The 19,304-nt window shown below is 39.4% G+C and overlaps 1 protein-coding gene across 2 annotated transcripts in view; it reads right to left on the reverse strand.

Annotated features, from left to right (window-relative positions):
* MCF2 (MCF.2 cell line derived transforming sequence) overlaps positions 1 to 19,304 on the reverse strand; it is a gene marked incomplete at both ends in the record, with an annotated part of 104,643 nt that overhangs the window by 34,932 nt on the left and 50,407 nt on the right. Inside the window, 10 exons of one of the 2 annotated variants that reach the window (XM_082865070.1) lie at positions 2,421 to 2,468; positions 3,963 to 4,134; positions 5,430 to 5,621; positions 7,220 to 7,411; positions 9,164 to 9,283; positions 12,245 to 12,359; positions 12,666 to 12,799; positions 15,479 to 15,628; positions 17,098 to 17,214; positions 18,015 to 18,134. In XM_082865070.1, the coding sequence (XP_082721196.1) occupies positions 2,421 to 2,468; positions 3,963 to 4,134; positions 5,430 to 5,621; positions 7,220 to 7,411; positions 9,164 to 9,283; positions 12,245 to 12,359; positions 12,666 to 12,799; positions 15,479 to 15,628; positions 17,098 to 17,214; positions 18,015 to 18,134 (1,360 nt within the window). The remainder of the gene's footprint in view (positions 1 to 2,420; positions 2,469 to 3,962; positions 4,135 to 5,429; positions 5,622 to 7,219; positions 7,412 to 9,163; positions 9,284 to 12,244; positions 12,360 to 12,665; positions 12,800 to 15,478; positions 15,629 to 17,097; positions 17,215 to 18,014; positions 18,135 to 19,304) is intronic. The other variant, XM_082865069.1, reaches the window with a different exon arrangement.

Below are 19,304 nucleotides of genomic sequence, written 5' to 3' on the forward strand. Positions count from 1 at the left end.
TGACATTTATTTGGCACTTACTACATGCCAGGCACTATTCTAAGCCCTACACGTGCATTTTCTTTTTTAACCCTCAAATCGACCCTGAGCAATAAGTACTACTTCTATCCCCATTTTATAGGTGACTAAGCTTAATATCTTGTCCAAGAAGCAAAAGTGGTACCCAAATCCATAAAGCCTACTATCAGAATCCGTGTTTCTAACCACTATATAAAACAACATTTCTGGGCTTCCCTGGTGGCGCAGTGGTTGAGAGTCCGCCTGCCGATGCAGGGGACATGGGTTCGTGCCCCGGTCCGGGAAGATCCCACGTGCCGCGGAGCGGCTGGGCCCGTGAGCCATGGCCGCTGAGCCTGCTTGTCCGGAGCCTGTGCTCCGCAACGGGAGAGGCCACAACAGTGAGAGGCCCGCGTACCGCAAAAAAAAAAAAAAAAAAAAAAAGACAAGGCCGTTTAGGCTCCTAATTCTCAGGGCTGCTGGAAGGAATAGACTTTTTGTCCTTTCCTCCTCGGTGGGAGCCATGACAAGGCCCGCTCAGGGAAAGACTCTGTTGTTAAGTTCTCTAAATCTTATCCTTCACTTTCATTTACTTAAAAATATATTCTATATGGGAATATTTACCTTTACACGATATATATGTAAATAGATAAATATAAATTAGACTTAGTGGCAATTACCATATAAAATCAATTTCTCAATAAATACTGATACCCATCACTTTAAAGAAACTTGATATACAGACATCCAAAGATACTTATAAAGGAAACTTAGGGAGCTTTACTTATTAGCTTTACTAATTAATTCTTTGCAAATACATTAAGAGATGAAAAAGGAATATATACACAACTTATGAAGAATGCACCTTTTTCTGAAAAGCAAGGTAGATGTATTCATTCTTTTAACAATATGACTATATATATATACATATATATATACATATATATATATGTGTGTGTGTGTGTATATATATATATATATATATATATAATTCTTAAGCACCTATACTCTCTGCTAAGCTTTGTGTCTGGTGCTGGGCATACAAACGTGAACTGCACACAGTCCCTGCTCTGACAGAGCTTACGGTCTAGCAAGAGAGACAGGAAACAGGCAATGACGCTAAAGCTGAGAAGAAATGAAGAGGGGCTTTTTATGCCATGGCATGAACACCTGACCGAACTGGGGTGCAGGGGAGGAGGAGAGGCAGGAAGGAAAAGCTTACCTGAAGGAAGAGGCCTAGAGATAGGAAATCTGATGGCAGAGTAGGAGAGAACAGTAGGTGTAAAGTCCAAAAGGCAAGACAACTAGGGGCATTTAAGAAAAGAAAGTGGGAAACAGGGAGACTGTTGTAGTTGCCAAGGCAACAGATGGTTGTTAGGCTGGATTCCGGAAGTGGCAGTGAGGGCTAGCAGGGCGGTTGGAAACAAGTGGGTCTTTTGGACTGATTAGAGGTCAGGAATGAGTGAGAAAGGGGAGCAGGAGAAATGGCATCAGTTTTGGGGTTCGCTGAGACTGAGCTGCCGGTAGGAAATTCAAGGAGGCAAATTGGAAACGGAGACTCTGAAGTTTAGGAGAAAGATCTAGACTAGAGCTACAGATTTGGGAGCTCAAACCACATCTTACCCCTCGCACACAATGTTCTTCCATAACTTCCCTCTGTATGAAATGTTAATTCAGCAAATAGTTACTACATCTTGCTAGGTGCCAGGCACTGTGTTAGATACAAGATTCTATTTGATGCAAATTAATGAAAATAAACAAACAAAAACAACAAAAAAACAGTTTGACTTATTTTATAAAAAATTAACACTTATGCCTTGATTTGACCAAATCTTTTTTTTTTTTTTTACCAAATCTTATATATTTGGCTTAGCAATTAAAAGTCTTGAAGAGTTATTTGGAACTGATTGTTAGAATCCCCACTACTCACAGACCAATTAGGTAAAATGAACAGTGTTTGTAGCATCAATAATGCTCTGATTTAATTTAGAAACCATGATGGATAACAGATAAAATCATTTATCCATCCATGTCATTTATTCAGTAAGCTGCCTTCTTCCTTATAAATACATTAGGCAGTTCTAAACCGAGGCAAATTCAAGCTACTCCCAACAAATAGTTTTATTCTGGGTGACAGAGAGTCTCTACAATGAAAGCAAGCTTGATTTATTTTAACATGGCCAATTGTTTTCGTCTTATGAGTGGTCATTTGATGAAAGGGAATAATCTACTTTTTATATAGTTTTTTTCCAAGGTAATTTTAGTGCTGAGAGAATAATGGATGCTTATTATGAAAAAAAGGAGAAAGTTAATCCTAGGCAGAATGCAAGAATGAACTGCTGCTGGTCTTAGATGCCAAACTGGTTTTTCACACGTACACAAACTCAGAAAATGTACTGATGAAAAGTAATAAAGATGGGTACCTTTTGAAAAAAGTTTACATGCTTGAAAGAAAGAGTATCCAACTCCCACTGCAGAAAGAAAGTGTAACGCCATTAAATAAGAATATCAGAAAGAAAAAAAATGAAACAACACAAAACAAAATGTACTTTTAGTGACTAAGGCCGTGAGTGGGTCTTAGGCAGTCTTTTCAGAGCTCTATTCCTCAACCTGCGGAACGCCTTCAGAGGAGTTGAGCTTTTAGAAGACCACAAAGCAAGAGGCCTTAGTCATGAGGGAAAGAATAGTCTAGTTTATTGAGTATTTTTTTATATTCTACAATTTTTTTCCACTTTGTCTTCACAACAACACTTTGAAATCGGTAGGTATTATTGTTCCTATTTTACAGACAAGGAAACCAAGGCAAAACCAACAAAGGAGGTTAAGTGAACTGCCCAAGGTCACATAACCCATGAATGGAGCCAGAAATCTGAGCTCTGTCTTCTGTTCAGGAATACCAACCTATTCTGTTTTTATTCTCATAGCTGTTGGTTTTTATGCCCTATTGGTTGTTTGTTCTTTTCATTCTTTTTCCCAGTATCTTCTTAGTATAATTTATTTATGGCATTGTTCATGGTTTGACTTGTGAGTATATTTTTATATTTAATAACTATTAACTATATAACTTTCATCATCTTAGCCTAGTTATCTGCTTTCATCACCTCGTTTTAATCTGATCCATGCTGGGGCTGAGCTGGATTTTTATATTCATTATGCCTGGCTCAGGCTTTCTCTGATTTTCAAAGCAGTTCCCATCATTAATGAAGTCTCTGATTCTCTCAGATCAAAGAGACCGAATTTAGTCCCATGTTCACCCACTCAACTAACTTAGGGCCCCAAAGGCCAAATTTCTTTCCCCTAAGAGGCCCCAGAGGCAGCTCAAGAAAAACCTTGGGGCAATAGTCATCTTATTTCCACAGTAGCTCAACATCACAGTGAGGATAATTTTTTTTATCCCATAGAACGTAGAAAACAGAAATGGATATTACATGTTTAACACTAGTCTACAAAGATTAAAACGAGTAAACGAACTTTGTAAGTTAATTACCAGTGAAACTACTCAATTTACCTGTGCCCATTTAGAAAAGGCAATTCATTCGATTATCTATCTATCTATCTTATCATTCACTTACTAGAAGCTTATAAGAACCAAGTGATAGTTTATCCCAAGAAGTGGTAAATACATGCGTGTATATACCAGTTTCATATGCTTTCCTCTACCTGCTGAAGAAAAGGGTGAGTTTGATGCTAGTATAATGTTCATATTCATTGCAACACTGGGCAATTCAGTCCAGATGTGCATCATCCTGTACTATACTATACTACTACTATGTTTAATTATTGTACGATAATCTCTATCACAACTCCTGCCTTGTGCAATGTAATCTGTACATGACCAAGGACGCTAAAAATAAAATTTCAGTTTCTCGGGACTGAAGAATGAGTTCAGTATTTACATCAAGAGTAACAAAGTAAACAATAGCAGGGAAAGAAGAGATAGAAAAGGGGAATGTAAGATACTCTACCTTGTTTAGGTGAAAAAAATGGTTCTCTAGATCTGATCAAACTGTCAGAAGCAGGTACTACAGATGGAATTGGCCTCACGTGCTTATCAGTCAGGTTTCTGAAACCGGCTTGTTGGTTCTCAAATATACTTCGGAGGTTTTCAAGCTTGAGTTGTATGGTCTGCATTTGAACCTGCAGGTTGCATAAGAATTCTATGAAATAGTTTCTGAAATGGGGGTCATTACAAATCCTATTACATTTCTCAGACTCAGACAGATAAAAAATTAATATAGAGTTTAATATATAACTAGAAGAAATTTAGGAAAGTAATGGGAAACAGATTAATGCATTATTTCACATGGTTATAAAACCAGAAGGTCTCAGCCAAAACAACTTGAAGAAGAAATTTATCAAGCAGTCATGAAATAGGTCACTGCATAAAGTGATTTACCCTTCATTGGGTGAAAGGGGATCAAGGCCTGAAAAGAAGGCGTGTTTGGTACGAGAAAGCCACCAGGTTAAGCATTATCACGGTAGTTTGTTATATTTTAGCCTGCAGGACATTCTATAGTTCACCATGTCGTAAAAGGTTCCTCAGAGCCACTGATGATTTGAGGCAGCTAGAGAATCACTTGGTCATCGCCATGTTTCTGATCTTCTGGAGTATTCCCCTCAGATCTGCAGCTAAGAATGGATTTAGATACTGCTCCAAACTTAAGGGTCAATGAGACATTTTAGCAGCAAATAGCATCACAAATGCTCTTATCCACAATGTGGAGACAGGGCTTCATGGCAGCTGCAACAGGGTGGTGCTGAACTAACCTATAGCTCTCTACCCTGCCAACACCAGCCTCTGCTGCTCCCCCTTCCCCAAGAAGACACAGATCCTTCCCTCATCTCTTCATCCTCAAACTGAGTAGGAAAGCCAGATCTGTGTCCCCAGAGCATCTGCTGGTAGTCACTGCAGCACAAAGGAAAGATGTTTTGGGTAGAGTGTTCTTGATATGGGTCCAATATTCTAGGACAGTTTTGGGCCTTAGTCCAAGGATGCACAAGAAAATGTATGTGAGAGCTCCTAGTATGTGAAAAGAGTTGAAAAATAAGGCAGTCATGGGACTTCCCTGGCGGTCCAGTGGTTAGGACTCTGCGCTTGCACTGCAGGGGGCACGGGTTCGATCCCTGGTCGGGGAACTAAGATCCTGCGTGCCGCGTGGTGTGGCCAAAAAAATAAAAATAAACAATAAATTAAAAAATTAAAAATACTGCAGTCAGAATTCACAAAGGAAATTACTCTTCATTATAAGGCAAACATAAGCCTTTGGATTCTTTGCCGCCTAACAGTGGCCCTGATACAACCCCTAATCCTTAAGAGAACTGTGTCATTGCAACGTGATATAAAGTTACCTGTGAAGCAGTAAAACTCTTATCAACACTAATGCAATTATAGTTTTTTAAAGTTTGTTTACTTGCCCCCAAAAGCCTCTTACCTTGAGTTCAGGGGATAAAATCATATCAAATTCATACTGCAGGGCTTCAGGATCATAATTTATAAAGGGTGCAGCCATTTCAAGAAAATTTTCCATGTCTTGGAGGGCTTTCTGAGCATCTTTCTTAGACTGAAACTTATTTATTTCTTGATTAGCCAGAAGGCACTCTCCTTCATCACAGCACTGGTGAGCCTGGTGAGCAAATCACACACATGCACAAACCATGAATGAATAAAGAAGAAATATGTTTGTCCCTTAGGAGAGTGTTTATCAGCTCTGGCTTCTGTGAATCAGAGTTGTTTTCAGAGCTGTTAAAAAAAAAAAAAGATATCCGGTTTCTACCCCCAGAAATTCTGATTCAGTAGCTCTGGGCTGTAAGCCAGGCATTTATATTTTTACAGCATTCCACAGGTACTTCTTTTTTTAAATTTTATTTATTAATTTGTTTATTTTTGGCTGTGTTGTCTCCATTGCTGTGCACGGGCTTTCTCTGGGTGCAGCGAGTGGGGGCTGCTCTTTTTCGTTACGGTGCGTGGGTTTCTCATTGCAGTGGCTTCTCTTGTTGCACAGCACGGCCTCTAGGCGCGTGGGCTTCAGTAGTTGTGGCACGCGGGCTCAGAAGTTGTGGTGCACAGGCTTAGTTGCTCCGCGGCATGTGGGATCTTCCCGGACCAGGGCATGAACCCGCGTCCCCTGCATCGGCAGGCGGACTCTCAACCACTGCGCCACCCGGGAAGCCCCCCTCTTCTTTCTTTTTAATTGAAGTATAGTTGATTTACAATGTTGTGTTAATTTCTGCTGTACAGCAATGTGATTCAGTTATACATATACATACATTCTTTTTCATATTCTTTTCCATTATGGTTTATTATAGGATATTGAATATAGTTCCCTGTGCTATACAGTAGGGGCTTGTTGTTTATCCATCCTATATGTAATAGTTTGCATCTGCTAATCTGAAACTTCCACTCCATCCCTCCCTCACCGCCCCTCCGCCTTGGCAACCACAAGTCTCTGTGTCTCCACAGGTATTTCTGACACCCAGCCAAGTGTGGGAAGTGCTGTACTCATTTCATAATGAGGAATTCATTCTGCAGCAGGTGTCTGACCATTCTCTCAACACCAGCACTTCAGCTGCACGTTATTTTCCCAAAATCAATAATTGAAATATGAAACTCCTCGCAAAATATCAAGTGTAATATAAATGCATAATGATTGCCAAGGACAAGGATAAAAGTTTCCTTGCCAGAGAAGGAGATGTACAGATTAGAATGCTCACATTCAGATCCGATGCCTATAAGTGACACCCCTACTTTACATTCCACTGCCATGATCACAACTTCTCTTCACCGCCTAATCATCAAAGGGGTCAGACCCACAAGCCATGGAGGAATAGTTTCCAATCACTGTTTAATTTGTTATTGCTGTAACTATGAAATGTGGAATGAGTGTCAGGCTTTAGCAAAATGCCCCCGGGGCTTTTTTAAGTGTTCTGATTGCAAACTATCGCCAGGGCAGAGGCTACAGAGATGGACCCAAAATAGAGGAAGCCACTGCCACCACCACGTCAATATTCAGAACAGAGGCCAAAATTCGTACAATACTGGACCTGCTCTGAATACTGCAAAGTAGACGGAGTAAACAAGCATAATGAAACTCAGTCCTTCAGACTTCTTACAAATTTAATTCCAAAGCTATACCAGACCTTAGCCCCATAGCCTCTGAGAAGGACCCAGGGGAAAAAAAAAGTATCTTCTCTTTCAGAAATGCACCATGTCCTATGACACTACCTGCTGTAGGATTTTATGCATTTTAAAGGTCCTGCTGAGCTGTATCCGTTTGGTTTTGATCTCATTCACCAAAATATCAGAAAGGTAACGTAGCTCATTGCACCTCTGGCAGATCAAATCCAGGGCGTAATGGTGACTTGCTGCGAGCCTGTGTCCATGTAGTATCACGAACTGGGCCTTTGCTAACAGGTCCTGATTTTAAGAAAGAAGGGAAACAAAAACTGCATGATCTCTTTCTGAATAGAGGGGGAGAAAAGAATGCAATTAAACAAGCATAAATGGTCGAACCAGAGACATATATTGCCAAATATACAGTTTGTTGTCATACTTCTGCTGGCTGCAAAAAAAGCCTCCAGTTACAGTCACTAGTTATGGCAGTGATGTCATCAGAAGCTCATGCACTTCTGGTCACAGAAACAGAAAATTAACCAGCCTGCCCAGAATGTGGATTGGATTTGTTCCTCTTGGTATGTACAGATTTAGAACAGAACCGCATATATCAAATGAGGTACACAAAAGCCAAGTGAAAGCTAAGGGATTTCTTATCACTTCAGTCTTGGAAATCCCATTAGGTCTAGTCAGCATCTACCTGAGTACTTTACACACATGAAGTGACCGTCACAGGGTTTCCCTGTCAAAAGGGATCTCAGCAGCCTAGTCTCTACTCTATCAACTACTGACCGTCCCCCAGCCCCACCCAGTATAGCGCAAGATGAAAAAGTTCTGGAGATCTGTGATACAACAACGTGAATACACTCAATGAACTGTACACTTCAAAATGGTGGAGATGGTAAATTTTATGTTGTGTGTCTTTTACCACAATTAAAACTAAAACTTATTCAAAACACAACAAAACAAAATGAAAACAAACAAAACAAAACCAAACAAAAAATTCAAAGCTCCCTAGTCTGCAAGCCAGTTTGCCTTCTCTTTCTCCTATACCATAAAGATGCGTAAGTTGCCCCATGATCACAAAGATCTACAAGCACAATTTCAGAACTAGGCACCACAACTGCTGCCTCTCAATTTTGGTTTTCAGATGCTTGTGGTACACCCATAAATCTATTTGTTTGCTGAGAACACACCTTAAAAACAATGGCCTTACTCTCACATACGAGACAGGAGAGCAAGGCTAGAATGTGCTGAGTATTAAAGCCATGAGTCCAAGCTTTAAGACCAGCAGAACAATGATAGCTGGCTCTTGTGGGTACTTACTATATATCCATATATCCCAGGTACTGTGCTAAGTGTTTTATCTACAGCATCTAAATAAATCCTCACAATCACTCTGAAAAGTAGGTCATTACATCCCCAATGTATAGATGAGGACAACTGGTAAGGCTAAGTAGATCTATCTGTATGAATCTATGTTTGGTTCAATTGCATATATCAAATGATGGTTATTTAAGGAATTATGTTGTTATGTTTCCATCATTTTCAAATACCAAATAGCATTCTTTTTTTTTTTTTTTTTTTTTTTTTTTTTGCGGTACGCGGGCCTCTCACTGCTGTGGCCTCTCCCGTTGCAGAGCACAGGCTCCGTGGCCATGACTCACGGGCCCAAGCGCTCCGTGGCATGTGGGATCTTCCCGGACCGGGGCACGAACCCATGTCCCCTGCATCGGCAGGCAGACTCTCAACCACTGCACCACCAGGGAAGCCCGCGTTTAGCATTCTTGATAGACAATTTTCTAGCTTCTTCAAAATGATTTATGCTCTTGTTCCTATTGGTGGGCCTGCAACAGTTACAACTACATAACATAACTGCAGAGTCAACTCAGGCCCACATTGAACAAAACAGAATATAGACCAATATTACTGAACCAATTATACAGATTGTTGCTATGAGAGATTAATTATAATAAGGGTTTATATTACTAAAAAACATCAAAATGTGACTATTATACCCCATAAATATAGAGAACATCTAAAATGTAATCTTACCTGAGAATTTTCATCTAAGTTTTCCAACTTTTTAATTTTTTGTTTTACTTGAGCTATATTCCCTGTTACATCTGCCAACTCTGCTTGTTGGTTTAAAAGAAGTTCAGCTTCACTCACGAGCTAAAAATAAGGGGGAGAAAAAGTCTTAAAAGCATATAAATTATTAAGCATTTTCCCTTAATAATCAAGTTTTGTAGTAAATGCTAGTCATTAAGAACATCAATATGGAAAAATCGCACATATGGAAAATGTCTTCAGTTATTTTATTCACAGAAATCAACTTAATCTGTTAAAATTTAACCTGCTAGACATCAGTGTGTACTGATGATTTATAAAAGATCACTATGTACATGTAAGGGCATGTGTATATGGACAGGTATGGAAGTATATATACGTGTATATACATGCATATATATTCCCTAGCTCTATGGTGAATGGTTCTAGAAACAGAGACCCTTCAGTAGCAATGAGCACACCTAGCACCCAGATCTTGGTCTTTAATATCATTTCCCAGAAAAAGAAAGTGGGACTTTGCAGGAAATTGGCTGGTTCCAGGGCTGAAGCAGAGTAGGAATAAGATTAGGTTAGAACATCTCTTTATGCCAGGAAGTAAAGAAGTGATCAAAATGTTTGGACATGTCACAAGGACACAGCAGCCAGGTGGAAACACCAAAACAGTTAAGAACAGTAATGAATTAAAAACTAGGAAGCCATGAGCCCAATAAATAGATAAACACCAAACAGCATTCTTTTTTTTTTTTTTAAACCCCCCTTTATTTATTTATTTATTTGGCCACACTGCACAGCTTGTGGGACCTTTGTTCCCCAACCAGGGATTGAACCCGGGCCCTCAGCTGTGAGAGCGCAGAGTCCTAACCACTGGAATGCTAGGGAACTCCCCCAGACAGTATTCTTGATAGACAATTTTCTAGCTTCTTCAAAATGATTTGTACTCTTGTTCCTATTGGTGGGCCTGAAACAGTCACAACTCCATGACATATCTACACTGAGATATGAAGATCAGCATTTCACAACCATCATACTTTGAAGCAAGAATCATCAATTGATGCTAAACTGGATGGGGAATTTTTGATGAGGAACAAGATATTTGCATGGCTTTAAATTTTCTCCCCACATATTGTCTACTAGTTGCAAGAGGGAAAAAAGTAACTATACTCTGGAGAAATTCAACAACACTCTGACAGGGTGATCAAAACCCCCACCAACAATGAGGGGCAGATGGACCTCATCTACCTGCAGATGTGATACCCTCCAAAGGAAACATCACTTATGCAGTATTCTTGCTGGTCATGCGGAGATTAATCTAATCATGAGACAATGTCAGACAAACTCAAAATGGTGAATATTTTATTTTAAAAATGACTGTATTTTTCCAAAATGTCAGTGTCATAAAAGACAAAGAAAGGCTATGGAAATGTTATAGATTAAAGGAGACTAAAGACACATGACAACTTAATGCAATACCTGACTCTCTAGACTGGATCCTGTGCTGAGGGGGGAAAATGATATAAATGGCATGATTGAGTCAATTGACAAAATCGGAATACTGATGGCAGATAATTAGAAAACTATTGCATTATTCGTAAATGTACAAAATTTGATTGCTGTACTGTGATTATGCAAGAAAATATTCCTATTTTGTACCTTCAAGAGGATCTCAAGTTTGAGAATATTCAATTTTTTCTTGTAAGTTTGAATTGCCAATTAAGCCTTTATTTAGTTAATTCCTAAAAAGCCAGAACCCATCTGCATGTCACTACGAGAGACAGATCGTGTCAGTGAGATTACAATCCAAGACAAACAACAGCAATACTGATCGGAGGCTACAATGACTACATGAAACAGACTATAACCACAGGGCAAGAATTTAACCTGGAGGCAACTCAGGCCCACATTGAACAAAACAGAATATAGACCTCTACTTAACATATAAGTAGAGGCGCAATGGGTCTATTCAGGAAGAGTGTTGTTTTTGCATGTGTTTGGTTGGGGAGGAGGGACCGACACAAATAATCTGGAAGGCCCAAGAGCAATTTGACCTATTCTCTCTTTAAGAAAGGTTTCATGGAGAGCACCCACTTCAAAATCTGAATCACTGGAGGGAAAAGGCTGGTAGTAACTGAGCCCTGGGTTCAGAACGCAGTGCCCCTCCCCCAACTGATTCTGCCAGACGAGTCAGCCACTCATGGGTAGGAACAAGCTGACCACGTGCAAGAGAAAGAAGTGAGTTTTCCTCGGATCCGTGGGAAAATACTATGACAGAGACTGGGAGAAGCTTGGATGCTGACCATTAAAGAAAAGAAGAAAATAAATCCATATGGGATGGATTTTTCAGAAGGATGGAACTAGAATATACTTATAACCTTTTAAATAATGTATAATTAAACATGATTTAATTTCATCCATCAGGCTTTTCATAGAAAATAAATTGCTGGATCAGAAAAAAAAGTTTCGTTGGATTATATTAAATATGGTCAGCATAGATATATGGTATTTAAAAGATCATGAAGGGGCCTCCCTAGTGGCGCAGTGGTTGACAGTACGCCTGCCGATGCAGGGGACACGGGTTCGTGCCCCGGTCCGGGAAGATCCCACATGCCACGGAGCGGCTAGGCCTGTGAGCCACGGCCGCTGAGCCTGCACGTCCGGAGCCTGTGCTCCGCAACGGGAGAGGCCACAACAGTGAGAGGCCCGCGTACCGGGGGAAAAAAAAAAATCATGAAGGAAGTTGGTATTATTTCCTTGGAAAGTTATCCCATAGTCCAAAAGCATTTTGTATCTAAAATAAATTTGAATATCAAACATCAGTGTAGATAGCAACTTTATCCCTGTCATCTATGTTAGGACTTTCTCATAAGAAATGAGGTTAAGCCAGAGAAGTAGAAGTCTTGGCATTTTCGAAGCTGTTTTCTTCATTCTAAGTCAAGGTTCACTCACACTTGCCTCTTTTCACCTCTCTGGGGGTATAAATGGGCACCTTGCAAGACTGTTTCTGATGATCAAGGAGTAAGAACCTCCAGCATAATGAAAAACACTGTATCAAGGAAAGTTTTAACTGACCTCTTGAAAATCCTGCTCAAACTTCCAGAGTTGCAGATATTGCTCCATTTTTAGCTGGTGTTTTTCCCAAAATCCATCAAAAGCTATTTCCATATCATGTACTTGAGTGAGCAATCTTAACAAAGCAAAGTCATAATTAAAACAACGATTTGTGTTGCAGGTATGCAGATAAACCTGGTCTGGATGTCAAGAATTATAGGCAAAGTCACAGCCCATGACATTTGGTCCAGGTAGAGACTATCAGTGTCCACAGAACCTCCTCTCTGAGCAAACTAAGCTCTGTGAGACATCTCAGGAAGGAGTTCTCAGATTCCCAGAGGTCCAGGAATACTTTCACACTTAACAGGTAGCAGCAAAAATGTATAATTCCCTTTCAAAGGTATAAAATAAGTAACTCTAAACCCAAAAGAGTACTACTCACTTATTAATAGTTTGCCAGTCACCACAAATTTGCTGATGATTTTCAAGTCTTGAACTCACAGCATCTTCGGCATCAGGCACTTCCAGATTTGTTAGCAGGATTTTTCCTTCTTTGGTTACAGTTGTAATATCCTTCTGTACAAAGGCAAAATAGGATGAATCAGCCTGCTGGGAACCTATTCTGAATGACCTGGGGAAAAGGAAGCATACAGCAACAGCATGCAGAATAGAAACAGCAGTTCTAGAACGGCCTTTGCTTTCATAAGTGGAAAATCAAGGAATACCTCATTATCACAGAATCCAAAAGCCGTGAGGATCTCCAAGAAGCCCTGCCTATTGAGATGGATTTGCAATCACTAATTTTATAAGATCTTTACAGACAGAAGTACCCCATGCTCGGTTTGTAGCCTCCTTCTGTCACAGGTAGAAAGTTCTAATTTAGGGACTTCCCTGGTGGCACAGTGGTTAAGAATCCGCCTGCCAATGCAGGGCACATGGGTTCGAGCCCTGGTCCCAGAAGATCCCACATGCCGCGGAGCAACTAAGCCCGTGCACCACAATTACTGAACCTGCACTCTCAAGCCACAACTCCTGAACCCGTGTGCCACAACTACTGAAGCCTGAGCACCTACAGCCCATGCACTGCAACAAAGACAAGCCACTGCAATGAGAAGCCCGCGCACCAAAACGAGGAGTAGCCCCCGCTCCCTGTAGCTAGAGAAAGCCCACACGCAGCAACGAAGACCCAACACAGCCATAAATAAATTAATTAATTAATAAAAAAAGAAAGTTCTAATTTAATGTGGAAACAACCTAAGTATCCATCAACAGGTGAATGGATAAAGAAGATGTGGTGTATATATACAATGGAATATTACTCAGCCATTAAAAAGAATGAAATTTGCCATTTGCAACAACATGGATGGACCTGGAGGGTATTATGCTAAGTGAGGTAAGTCTGACAAAGAAAGACAAATACTGTATGATATCACTTATACGTGGAATCTAAAAAGTATAACAAACTAGTGAACATAGCAAAAAAGAAACAGCCTCACACATACAGACAACAAACTAGTGGTTACCAGTGGGGAGAGGGCAGGGGGGAGGGGCAAAATAGGGGTAGGTAATTAAGAGGTACAAACTACTATGAATAAAATGAGCAAAAAATAAATAAATAAAATGAGCGACAAGGATACAGCATGGGGAATATAGCCAATATTTTACAATAACTATAAATGGAGCATAACCTTTAAAAATTGTGAATCACTATGCTGTACACCTGAAACGAATATAGTATTGTAAATCAACTATACCTCAATAAAAAAAGAAAGTTCTAATTTATTCTATTCTATTTTGCTAATATTTTTAATGTGCTCCAATAAAGCAGTAGTACTGTAATAAAGACTACCACACTAGAAAGCATACAGTTACAAATAATATTTAATGCATATTCAGATATAGTTAGATACCTTTCCTACAAATCCTTAATTGTTACCAATCACTGCCGGCCATAAGTACTCTGTTACTTCACGTTTGGATTAATGAATTCACCATGAAGCATGTACTTCTATTCAGAAGGTCTGAACCTTAGAAGGATCTTGATCCTTTAGGGATCTAAGAGTGATCTAGCACTCCCTTCAGGAGATGCAAAGGCCCTCTGAAACTTTAAGGAAAAATTTGGGTGCCCATGTATTTTCTGGGAACAGGTTCCAAGATACCAACATGAAATAAGAACATAAACATTAAGAGCTACTGTTTACGAAGTGCCAACTACGTGTCAAACACTGTTTGATACACATCAGATACTTACTTCATTTCATCCTCACGACAGCCCTACAAGGTATGCATGTATCATCATCATCATCATCAACCCCATCGCACATATAAGGAAACTGAGACTCAGAGAGGGTAAGCAAATGACCAAGTCACTCAACTTGTGAGGGACAGAGCTTTTTTTCCTTGAATAGAGTTTTGCTTTTAGATTATGATTCAAAATTTCCATTTCTCTCCTCTTCTTAACATAAAAATGTCACCTCCACATAGAGCTTGTATCTGTCAGTGCCCCCAGCATGCCTGTTATCATACAAAGGACATGAGTTTTACAGGGATGCCTGGTGCTTGTTCAGATCATGCTCAAACTTTGGGGGGAAAGTGAATCTAAAAGTATTTGGTGACTGTCTGAAACGTGACTCGGAATCCTTCACAACACAACATTCCAGACAACTGGGGAGGAGAGTAAGATCAACTTGCTAGCTATGGTCTATTGTAGAAGACATCAGGAACTAGTACTCTGTGGAAAAGAAAGCTTGTAATCAATTTAGCAATGTTTGGCTCGGTCACAATGCTAGTATATGGCAGAGTTGGGACAAGAAACCAGGCATCCTAACTCCTCATCAAGTTCTCCTTCTCCACTTCACAGTGTACCTCTGCTGGATGTTGAAACAGAACACCTGTCTGCCTCTTGACCCTCACTCTAGCTTTCCAAATGAGAGGGCCTTTCTATAAGATACAGAATGCATGGCAACAAAAATGACTGTGGATCTCTTATTCTGAAGCATTGCTAAACTATTCTATTTACAAATAAACAGCTGCTTAAGAGAATGCACCATTTAAACAAGGGACACTTCGATTCAACATATCCAGGACATCTTCCTCTTGTAAAGTATTCTTTTTTTTTTAAATAGTGTGCTTTATAATATATAAATATCTCCTTCGTCTCCCTACCCAGCAATCTGTGTGAAATGGACACTCAACATCTCTCTATCAAAATAAAGACCATGGGAAATTTCGGTTTGTCCCCTCTATCAGACATACCTTTAACAGGTGGTACCTTTCAGCACGAATTGCAAGGATTTCTTCTATTGCGGGAATATCATCTGGTAGTTCTGTCTCAGCCAGTTCGGTTCCAAAGGACTGTAACATCTGAGCCATGTCTTTCACTGTGAGGGCAAAATTTTCTATAGCCTGCAAAGGAGCCCGTGATGCTTTTAATTGTATGGAAGTTCTGCCAGCATATCAAAACCTAGACCAGCAATCGTATTAACTTTCATTTAGGTATGACAGCAAACACATATACTACGAACTCTGCTGAGGAAAGCTGGCAATGCCCTTGACAATCAACTCTAACTTTGCATCTAAGCCCCTAAGAAACTGAAGTGAGGTAGAAAGTCTTCTCAAATGTCCTTTACCTGAACTTCTGTACTTATTTCTCGAACACCGATGAAAACGCTTTCTTAAAGATGCCATGTAAAGAGTAATTTGTTTTATTCTCTTGCAAAACACAGTGTTTCCTTATTCTATTAAATTCTGAAACTGCAAAATTATTTTATAATAACTTTACTTCTGAAGAGAAATGAGAACATCAAAGCCACTTTATATTTATTAGCATTTATGAGCATTTCAAACAAGGCAATGGACTAAGGTGACAGAGGAATATTAGTCGCAACAGTTCATTTCAGGTACTGGGGAAGATTGGAAATTGTGACCCCCAAAGGCTCTGCTGCCCTAAAATGTCAAGTAAGGTTGGGTTGTTTATTTTGTTTCCAAAATCAATGACTCAGAGAAAGAAGGACAACATGTAGAGACCATATTAACCCTTTGTTTACCATGCAACTCAAGGTGTCTGCTCTTTTATTTATAGCTTTATAGGTTATTAAAGGCAAGACACTGCTTATTTTGACAATACACTTTCATACGAGTGAACAGGACTGCTGAATGAAAATAAGGATGAGGAAAATAGAATCCTGATTGAATTAAATATCATTATTTCCTTCAGAAGGGTTCCCATATCTCTGGGATTTGGAGTAAAGATTTTTATAGGACAGATTCACACCTGTGAGGCACCGGGCCCTTGCCTATTCGTACATTTCTGGAACAGAAGGCATCTTTGCTACAAATCTAACTGCCCCAGGAGAATCACTAAGCTGATGAGATTAATAAGATTACTTGCATTTTTTGAGGGTGGACCATAGGCCAGGCACAATGCCAAACATTTTACATCTGTAATCTCATTTAATCTTCCTGATATTCCTATGAGGTAAAGTCTTATTCTTCCCATTTTATACTTGGAAAAACTGAGGCTGAGAGAGCTTTTACAACTTGCACAAAGTTATATCCCTAAAAATCAGCACTGCTAGGATTTGAACCCAAACGCTTGGTTTCTTCAAGTTACTACACAGCCACAGGAGGGGGTGGGTACAGTAGGATCTCCTTACTCCCTACAGGCCTCTCACTCAAATGCCATCCTCAGTGACTCTGCATCATTTCTAGATACTTCCTAGGGAAGAAAATCAAGATGTTGAATTATACATGTTTTTGTAAAATAGGAGCCCCAGAAACCTGTTTTCCCCAAGGAGGAAAACAAACAACTCTAGAACTAGATTTCAAAGCTAACACAAACTACAGGCTCTACAGTAAGGGCAAAAGAAACATACATTTCTGAAGATGATCCATTCACTGTGGCAGTACTGCAAGGTGCCGCCTAACTCAGGGGTTAACTGCTCGTCATCAATGTATGTCAGCAAATCACTAACTGAGCTCAGCATAACAACCTACATAAATAAGCAAGAAAGATACTGTTAACTGCCCTCCGTGGCATCCCTCCACACAGCCATACAATGAACTTTAGCATTCATTTAGCAGAACGTTATCTTTTATAAACGGTTCTAACAATTCTCTCCTGTACATCCCCTCCCACATGGATACACTACCTTCCCTCGGGGAATAACAGTTGTCATTTACAAAACATTTCTCTGTAAAGCGAAGGTAATCGCCATAGAAACCCAAACACCTGATTCCCCCTGATCTAAAATGTTGCACTGTCAGTGGTCAACCTTCTGAAAGAATGTTAAGCCCATAACAAAGTAAAAGGGCTTTGTGCAGTAAATTATAATTTATCAGGAGGGACTGATCTTTGCCAAAGTACCCAAATTTATGAGCACTCTATTCCTAACTCTAAAAACGTATAAAAATATCTTTTGAAAAAAAAAAGTTACTCTGAACTAGCTCAGGATGTAAGTTCATGGGAGTTCAAATACATAAAACACACACTCATTTTTTTCCTCTAAAAATAAAATGTCCTGATTTTATACACATGCACACATACATATATACACATATACAACATATGTGACATACATCTTTTTCAAAAGGAACTGCTTTGTTACAAGTTGCTTAATCTTTTCCTCTGTTTTAACAGTAGGAGCAGAAGACTTTTAGGCGTTTTGATTTTACATTTTGGGAAGATAAATTCTATTTTTTTCTTTTACACGCTCTGTGACCACATGTAAAACATCAATAGCATGGTGCAAAGTCTTCATGAGAAAGGGACAAAACATTTAAATACTCTTACTGGTAATTTGAGTATGAAATCTTCCTGACTAAATCGAAATCCAATGTCTGTGAAAGTTCGTTGGAGAAAACTGGTAGGACGAAGGACCAAAACCAAGTGCAAGTTCCCAGGGAAGGAAGCCTATAGAAAGACCACAGGAAAGCAAGAAAAAATTGTCAAAACATGCATTCAAGTGAGCACATGGCAGAAAATATATAGATAAAGAAAACAAATTCTAAAGTCATAAAAGCCACTAAAAGGATAAAACTTTAAAAAATGGATATTGATAAAATCTAAAAACACAAAAATAGAAATAAAAGTAATGTAAGGTCATCAGGTCAGATCCTTGCAGTTCTCGTGGCCTGGAATTTTCTCACACTAAAGTCAATCCCAAGTTATGAAAAATTATGCTCTTAAACTTCATTTTAAACTTAGTTGTTTGCACTCAAATTGCATTTAATCCCTGTAAAACAGAATTAGGAGGCAGGTTTCTAGGATAACCCTAAATGCCAAAGGGAGCTGAAATACTGAATACCTGCAGTAAACAATGGAAGAAAACTATTTTATGGACTCATATTTTTAGTTCAGCCAAGCAACATTCACAGAATATCTTCTACGTGTCTACTCCATGTATTTAAGTGAATGATTATCAGGCACTGTTAACACTTGGTGTACACAAGTTAATAAAATATAGTCCCTACCCAGCTTGCAAGAAAATGACAATCTAATAGTAGAGTCCATTAGTATCATTTACTCTATAGGACGATAAGTTGATAAATGAAACAAGGGAATTAGAATAATATACAACAGGAAGTGGTAGCACAGAGCATCCTAGACCTAGGAATGTCAAAAAGGTCTCCCATAAAGAGGAATAAATTGGATTAGAATCTTGTTCTGGTGCACCCATGTTTCCCAGCTTCTTAGAATACTGGCGCATAGTAGGTGGTCAAGAAATAATCATTAAATGAAAGAATGCAAAAGACAAGGAGGGCACTATGCAGAATTTGCAAGGGGTGGAATAGTATAGCCTGATATAAATGATAAAACACCACATATCAAATGCTTACTGTATACGAAGTATTTTGCCAACATTATCACGGTTCCTCTTCATAATAATCCTGTGAATTAGTTAGGCTATCCTCTTTTACCAACAAAAAATAGTGAGGCTCATAGAGTTTAAGTATAACTTGACCCAGCTGGTAAAGTCTGAGTCGGCACCTGAGTCTGCCCCACATCAAGAGGTCCCAGTCCAGAAAACTAGAGGAAAATGCTGATGGGAGTGGAGGGGTGCAGCAATGGGAGATGGTGCTA

The sequence above is a fragment of the Leucopleurus acutus genome (genome assembly GCF_964270905.1).
Source record: "Leucopleurus acutus genome assembly, chromosome: X".
Taxonomy (NCBI): domain Eukaryota; kingdom Metazoa; phylum Chordata; class Mammalia; order Artiodactyla; family Delphinidae; genus Leucopleurus; species Leucopleurus acutus.